The following is an 8,392-nucleotide window of genomic DNA, read 5'->3' on the forward strand; positions in this document are numbered from 1 at the left end:
TCGGAGGAAATAAATTTGGGGAGGGGGAGCAGGAAAAGTGTGACCAGGAAACTCTCGATCGGTCCACCAGCCAGGTGGGATCTGGGGATCTCTCTTCAACCACCACCATCCTCCAGCCCCAGTCTGGAGCATCGTGGGTCATTTTGAGCAGGGAGAGAATTCCAGTCCCCTCTGAAGGCCTGGAGAAGGGGTGTTTGTATGGGTTGGGGGGTGGGGGGTTTAGACGCAGTATATTCCTTGAATAGAACTTTCCTATAAAAATAGACATCGAGTGGACACAGAGGGGTGGGCTTTAACCTTGTTTCCTTTAACCTTGGTTTCGAATTTGGGGTAAGGGGGACACACACCAGAGACCTCGGGGCTCGCTTTCAACTGCTTGCAAGAGCCTTCCCTTGCTTGATAAGACCCAGGCTGACTCCCACCTCCCCATCTAGCTGACCGGGCCTTCCCCTGGCTGCCCGCTTGCTCTCCAGCCGTTTGAAATTTGGCACCTGGCTCTCTAACGTCTCCAAACTGTCGGGGCTAAAATCGCAGCCTTCGTTTTCCGAACTGCATTCACTCAAATCTGTGATTTCCAACTCGGAATCGGACGCCGGGTCCTCCTTAGCCCCCCGGCCTCCGGAAGGACTGGGTGGCCTGGTGCCTAGCAATTCCTTAGCGCGAGTGCTGGGTCCGTGGGCATCCCCGCGGAGGGGCAGAGTGGTGCTGTGGGTCGGGAGGCAGAGCCTGGGCACTGAGCTACCCGCCAGGGCTGTTGTTCTCTCGGGGTTTTCGTTGGTCAGGAGGGAGATGGGTGTGGGAAGCTGGGCCAGCGAGCCAGACAAAGGGTTGGGGTAGAAATGAGGGGAATAGAGAGAGGTGGGCAGCTTGGAGCTGTTCAGGGGGAAAGTGCTGGACAGGTAAGGGTTAAAATTCCAAGGGTATTCGGGAAAGGAGGCATTCCGGCCATAGGGGGTCAGCAAACTGGGAGGTTTCGTGTAGCCAGCCATACCTGTGGAGAGAAGGAAAGAGAGGTGAGTGGATACGGAGACCAAGAATTGGATAAACGTGTTTGAGATAGAGTAATCTCCCTATATAATATTAATATCCTTTGAAATCTATCATTGAAACAGTTTGGACTAGTGATCAAGACCCCAGGCTAAAAAAATAGAGACTCTGAGTTCTACTCCCACCTTAGCTATGAAAGCCGGATGGGTGACTTTGGGCCAATCTCCAGGCGACTGGGAGTTCTAGCCTGTCTTAGGCATGAAAGACAGGAGGGTGGTTTTGGCCCAATGAACAGGAATATGGGAGTTCTAGTCTTGCGTTAGGCATGAACACCAGCTAGGTGACTTTGGGCCAGTCTTTCTCTCTCAGCCCAACCTCCCTCCCTCCCTCATAGGGTTATGAAAACAGGAGGAGGAAGTTGTGTTGGATATGTTGGTCATCTTGAGTTATTTGTAAAAATAATGAAAAAACAGGATATAAAAGGGAGGGAAGGAGTGAGGGAGGGAGGAAGGAAAAGAATAAGAGATGGAAGGAAAATGTAAGATGGAAGGAAGGAAGGAAGGAAGGAATGTAAGAAGGAAGGAAGGAAAGACAGAAGGAGGGAAGGAAGGAAAATGTAGGATGGAAGGAAGGAAGGAAAAAAATGTAAGAGACGGAAGGAAGGAAGGAAGGAAGGAAGGAAAAGAATGTAAGAGACAAGGAAGGAAGGAAGGAAGGAAGGAAAAGAATGTAAGAGACAAGGAAGGAAGGAAAAGAATGTAAGAGACGGAAGGAAGGAAGAAAGGAAGGAAGGAAGGAAAATGTAGGATGGAGGGAAGGAAAGGAAGGAAAAGAATGTAAGAGACAGAAGGAAGGAAGGAAAGAAAATGTAGGATGGAGGGAAGGAAAGGAAGGAAGGAAAAGAATGTAAGAGATAGAAGGAAGGAAGGAAGGAAAATGTAGGATGGAGGGAAGGAAAGGAAGGAAGGAAAAGAATGTAAGAGAAGGAAAGAAGGAAGGATAAATGGAAGGAAAAGAATGTAAGACGGAAGGAAGGAAGGAAAAGAATGTAAGAGAAGGAAGGAAGGAAGGATAAATGGAAGGAAAAGAATGTAAGACGGAAGGAAGGAAGGAAGGAAGGAAGGAAGGAAGGAAGGAAAAGAATGTAAGAGAAGGAAGGAAGGAAGGATAAATGGAAGGAAAAGAATGTAAGGGACCAAAGGAAGGAAGAAGGGTAGGAAAATGCCTTTTCTAGAAGCCTTTAGCCCCTTGGTCCCCAGCCTAAACCCACCCAGACCCACCCACTCACCTGATCCCAAGAACGGGAAGGCTGCATCCAGCCTGAGTTTCTCTGGTTCTGGCTGACGTTCAAAGAGTGGGGTGCGGCTGGCGGGATCCCCCAAGCGAGGGCTGGAGAAGAGGCTTTGCAAGGCCTGCAGAGAACGAAGCCAGCCGATGAGAGATTGCAGCAAAGCAGGGAGGGAAGGATGGGAGACTCTGAGAAAACCTTGAACACCCGTTGCTCACCTCTCTAGCACCACCGCCTCCCCATCTCCCAAGGTCTCCCAAGGTCTTCTGCAGAGACCCTTACAGTCTAACTCTGTTCTCTCTCTTGCTTGTCCTACAACCTCCTATCTGACAAGGACTCCTTCAGCTTCAACCGCAATAATACACGGGCAAACAATAGATTCAAACTCAAGCTCCAAGCTCGATTGCAGAAAATACACTTCAGCAACAGAGGGATCAACGCCTGGACTCGGTTGTTACATCCTCAAACCCCCCACAGCTTCAACCTCAAACTGTCTCCCGTGGACCTCGCCCCATTCCTAAGAGGTTCGTAAAGGGGGCATGCACCAGTGTGCCGAATGCCCCTCTCCAACTGTCCCCCTTTATTTGCACCCATTTCATGTGCTCGCTTCCATGCCTCTACCTGTCATCTCGTACACGTTTGACAAACTAAAGAAACCAAAATAAATCAATACCTCGGTGGTCAGGGGGGTGCAGTCAGCTCCATGGTTGGTCCCATTGAAAGGATTCTGAGCGAGAAGAAACGGGGAGTTGGCAGCCATGTCCAGGAGGGGATAATTGACCAACACCACTTTGCTGAAGTTGAACTTGTAAGTGAAGCGTTTGCCTTTGGTCTTGTGCAGGATCCTCTTGTTGTAGTAATACCTGCAGAAAGTAACGGAGAAGCTGAGTTAGCGGCTGGTGGGCGGGGATATGTAAATTCCCCGTTCCAAAAGTAATCGCAGAATATGCTGTATGTCAAGGAGGCATGGGATGGAAATGGCAGGTCCATTCTTGGTTAAAAGAACATGCCGGAATAAGTCAGTGGGCTCCCACTTATTTGGCATCATCCATCCTGTGTTTAATTATTAGTTTTAAAAAAAAGGAAAACAGAAGTCCTCAAATTACAGCCACACCCAAGGAGGAGGAGGAGGAGGAGAATTCTTAGTCATCATCAGGAAAGAGAAAAGGAGAAAGGAGGAGGAGGAGGAGGAGGAGGAGAAGAAGAAGAATTCTTAGTCATCATCAGGAAAGAGAAAAGGAGGAGGAGGAGGAGGAGAAGAAGAAGAAAAAGAAGAAGAAGAATTCTTAGTCATCATCAGGAAAGAGAAAAGGAGGAGGAGGAGGAGGAGGAGGAGAAGAAGAAGAAGAAGAAGGAGAAGAAGAATTCTTAGTCATCCTCAGGAAAGAGAAAAGGAGGAGGAGGAGGAGGAGAAGAAGAAGAAGAAAGGAGAAGACAGAAAGAAAGAAAGAAGAAAGAAAGAAAGAAAGAAGAAAGAGGTAAAAAGGAAAGAAAGAAAGGAAGAAAGAAAGAAAGAAAAGAAAGAAGAAGAAAAGAAAGAAAGAAAGAAAAGAAAGAAAGAAAGAAAGAAAAGAAAGAAAAAGAAAGAAAGAAAGAAAGAAAGAAAGAAAGAAAAACTAAACTTAAGACTTGGGAAACTTCATTCTACATTGTCCAACAGCATATTTCAAAATATGTGAGAAATTCATCTGGGGTCTTGAAACTCACTTCTAAAGCTAGTTCGGCATCCCATCTTCCCTCTCCCTCCTCTTCTAATCCAAACCATTCAACCCTGATTCAAGCTAAGAGTTTGGGGCAGGATAAGGCAAAACCCAAAAGATAAAAATATTTTCTAATATCAATTACCAAAGCACCTCATTTATTGATTTAAAACGATTTGATCCATATTTGCAGCGGTAGACGAGCTGCCTTTTAAAAACTCACACCCAAAAGCTAAATTCTATAGAGACGATAGCTAAAATAAACCGTAGAATCTTAAATCCTTTTTTCCCCCCTTTCAGCAACCATTTAGACACCTGGGGGGGAAATACCAACAAAAATAGAACTCGTTGGCATTCTTTTGGAAAGGCAATTAAATCGCTTTTTCTTTCTTGCAGTGCAGTGCCCCCTACTGGTATATTTGGAGAAATCAGCACGCTTTCAAATAAAGCGCCCCCTAGCAGGGCATGGTTTATTGACACCAAGTTCCCCTTTGGTTTAGTCTGTGCTCGAAACGCATCTCTTTTGAGTTCCTCCTGTGGGGTTGGCGAGGGCGTCTTTAGAATTTATTTACTGGGGAAAAGCAGTGCTGAATTCCCAGGCTGAGTTAATAGGAAGTGTCAATAGCGCTTAGCTCCTCATAAATATTAATTAGGGAAGAGGATTCTCAAGCGGCCAGGGAGATGCAGTTAATTAATAAGCGATAACAAATATTGCTGTCGATCAATTACGGGGAAGGTATAACCGCGGAGATCGTGCGGGTTTTATCATGCCCTTTGAAGAGGTAGAAGAAAGCTGAGGGGTTTGGTTTTTTTTTTTTGACACCTGAGAAGGAATACACTCCTCGTGACATGACAGGATGATAAACTGATATTACAGATAACAGTAATATTTGTCAAGGCTGCTGCAGCATCACGGAAGTTTTATTAATTAATCGTAAGAGTTTTGGTAGGCCGCTTAATTAATCAAAAGTGCTTATAAATACGACAACCGTTCTCTGAAGCTCCCCCCCTCCCAAAAAATAATAATTCTGTGGCTTCTTTGGAGTTAGATGATGGACGAGCCTTATGCAAAGTCCTTTAAAAATGCCACAGATCATCCTTCATAGGGAGAGAATTCCTCTTTTGAAGATGGCAGTCACCAGCTAAACTTTTTTTTTTGAGTCCTTATGCTGGAAAATGAATTATTCTCCACTTGTTAAAGCACTTTTCAAAGACTATTTTTTTTTAAATATTCAGGCACTGGAAGTTGGCATTAGGCAAAGATAAAGGTTCCCCTCGCACATATGTGCTAGTTGTTCCCGACTCTAGGGGGCGGTGCTCATCTCCGTTTCAAAGCCGAAGAGCCAGCACTGTCTGAAGACGTCTCCGTGGTCATGTGGCCGGCATGACTCAATGCCGAAGGCGTACGGAACGCTGTTCCCTTCCCACCAAAGGTGGTTCCTCTTTTTCTACTTGCATTTTTTACGTGCTTTTGAACTGCTAGGTGGGCAGAAGCTGGGACAAGTAACAGGAGCTCACTCCGTTATGTGGTGCTAGGGATTAGCACCCAAATTTTCACCCTCTTTTAGGGGGGGGGGTCTTATACTCCACAAAATACAGTATATTGCAGGCTACATGGGGCCTCTGAATAGCAATAGCAATAGCAGTTAGACTTATATACCGTTTCATAGGGCTTTCAGCCCTCTCTAAGCGGTTTACAGAGTCAGCATATCGCCACCCACAGTTTGGGTCCTCATTTCACCCACCTCGGAAGGATGGAAGGCTGAGTCAAACTTGAGCCGGTGAGATTAGAACCGCTGAACTGCAGATAACAGTCAGCTGAAGTGGCCTGCAGTACTGCACCCTAACCACTGCGCCACCTCGGCTCTGAAGACTAATCTCAAGCATTACTAGTACCCTTCCTCACCTGAGAATGGTATTTCCCAACTGTAGCAACTTGAAGGTCTGTGGACTTCAACTCCCAGAATTCTATGCTGCCTGGGGAATTCTGGGAATTGAAGTCCACAGATCTTCAAAGTTGCCAGGACTGAGACACATTGCAGTAGACCCACTTCCCCTCATCCCCAGATGCTAACAGGAGCCAAAATCTCTACCTCCTCCATGTCTCACCTCAGAGCGCGGCTCAGCTTGTCGTAGTTCATATGGGGTTTGCACTTACGAATACCCCACAGCCGGGCCACTTCGTCGGGGTCCTTGATGACAAACTCCCCGTAATCCCCTTGCCAAGCGATGACATTCTGGTATTCTTCCTTCTGCAGCAGCTCCAGGATGAAATGCCAGAGTTGGATCTGACGGGAGCCGGGACTCGACTCGGGTTTATAGGCCCAGTCAGGGAAAGCGAAACCTGACGGTGAAAAAATAATAATAATTGACTGTGCCCCCAGAGAAACACGCTGTTCAGATAGATATGGAACTTTTTATGTTTATTTTTTAAAAAATGTATCAATAAAAACATATATTCAAATAATAATTAACTGATTGTAGGTCACAAGTCTTAACTAGTTCATCTTACTTCATTTATCTTTTTTTAAAATCCTATTATTCCATATAGAAAGACTTTTTTTTTACATTTGTAGGTTCAGAGGCTAGCTTTCATCTGGACAATACTTCTCTCTCTCTCTCTCTCCCTCCCTCCCTCCCTCCCTCCCTCCCTCCCTCTCCCCCAATTTATCGCCCTATCTATCTATCTATCTATCTATCTATCTATCTATCTATCTATCTATCATCTATCGATCGATCGATCGATCTTATCTATCTATCATCTATCTATCTATCTATCTTATCTATCTATCATCTATCTATCTATCTATCTATCTATCTATCTATCTATCTATCTATCTATCATCTATCTATCTATCTATCTTATCTATCTTATCTATCTATCTATCTATCTATCTATCTTATCTATCTATCATCTATCTATCTATCTATCTATCTATCTATCTATCTATCTTATCTATCTATCATCTATCTATCTAGCCTATCTATCTATCTATCTATCTATCTATCTATCTATCTATCTATCTATCTATCTCTTATCTATCTATCATCTATCTATCTATCTATCTATCTATCTATCTATCTATCTTATCTATCTATCATCTATCTATCTATCTATCTATCATCTATCTATCTTATCTATCTTATCTATCTATCATCTATCTATCTATCTATCTATCTATCTATCTATCTTATCTATCTTATCTATCTATCTATCTATCTATCTATCTATCTATCTATCTATCTTATCTATCTTATCTATCTATCATCTATCTATCTATCTTATCTATCTATCATCTATCTATCTATCTATCTATCTATCTATCTATCTATCTATCTATCTATCTATCTATCTATCTTATCTATCTATCATCTATCTATCTATCTATCTATCTATCTATCTATCTATCTATCTATCTATCATCTACCTACCTACCTACCTATCTATCTATCGCTCTGTGTGTGTGTGTGTGTGTGTGTGTGTGTGTGTGTGTGTGTGTGTGTGTGTGTGTTCCAGCATAACTCTGGAACGCCTTGAGCAATTTCAGCCAAACTTGGTAACACAGGTGACTTACTCTCTGGAAAAAAAATACTGTGGGAGTAAGATACCCCTAACACCCCTTGGAGGGTGGTGGTGTTCTCTTAAGATACAGCCTGTTGTGCCTTAAAATGTCTTCTACTGTACTGTTGTAAATGTCATCTACTGTACTGCCGTAAAATGTCTTCTACTGTACAGCGCACCAGAGTTGCCATGATAGCAGCTTCACAATAGTCCCACAGGTAAGTGGGGAAATCCAACATTAGGAATTACATTTGGTCTGGACATTTTCCCTGTACAAATAAATACCTGGGCAACGCCGGGTTATCGACTAGCAGAATATAAATTTCAGTAGGAGATAATATTTGTAGCTCAGGTTGAACTGTGGGGTCTTTTGTGTTCTCTGAGCTTCGTTGTTCTCTTGCAGACTTTTCATTGCCCAACTAGGGAACATCATCAGTGCTAGAATAGAGTGGGGTTTGCTTCCCCTCTTTTTTTACATGGGGGACAGCGTAGGAGAAGAGCAGGCAGAGCTGGTGGTGGAGTTAAGTAAGTAATAAGCCTAGAACCCTTCTGCTGCCACACAGAAGTCCAACCTTTCTGGAACAAGAAGAAGGGGAGGAGAAGAAGAGGAGAACTGTGGGGTCCTTGGTGCTGTCTGTGCTTGTTTTTGACCCAGACATCTCATTACCCAACTAGATAACATCATCAGTGCTAGAAGGGAGTGGGCGTTGCTTTCTGTGTTTGTCTCTGTTTGTTCAGAGAGCAAATCCAGCTCCTTTCTAGCAGTGATGATGTTACCTAGTTAGGTAATGAAAACGTCTGGAAGGAAACGACCAAGCTCAGAGAGCACCAAGGACCCCACAATTCTCCCCCTCT

General features: G+C 44.2%; 1 protein-coding gene across 1 annotated transcript; it reads right to left on the minus strand.

The window, feature by feature from the left end:
* Positions 1-368: 368 nt before the first annotated feature.
* ERFL (ETS repressor factor like) lies at positions 369-7,776 on the minus strand. Its single transcript, XM_032227665.1, has 5 exons — positions 7,705-7,776; positions 6,085-6,347; positions 2,949-3,138; positions 2,276-2,399; positions 369-991 (listed from the first exon to the last, which is right to left on the minus strand). The coding sequence occupies exons 1-5, from the start codon at positions 7,774-7,776 to the stop codon at positions 369-371; spliced, it is 1,272 nt and encodes a 423-aa protein (XP_032083556.1).
* Positions 7,777-8,392: the final 616 nt, after the last annotated feature.

This window comes from Thamnophis elegans, chromosome 12 (assembly GCF_009769535.1).
Source record: "Thamnophis elegans isolate rThaEle1 chromosome 12, rThaEle1.pri, whole genome shotgun sequence".
NCBI lineage: Eukaryota > Metazoa > Chordata > Lepidosauria > Squamata > Colubridae > Thamnophis > Thamnophis elegans.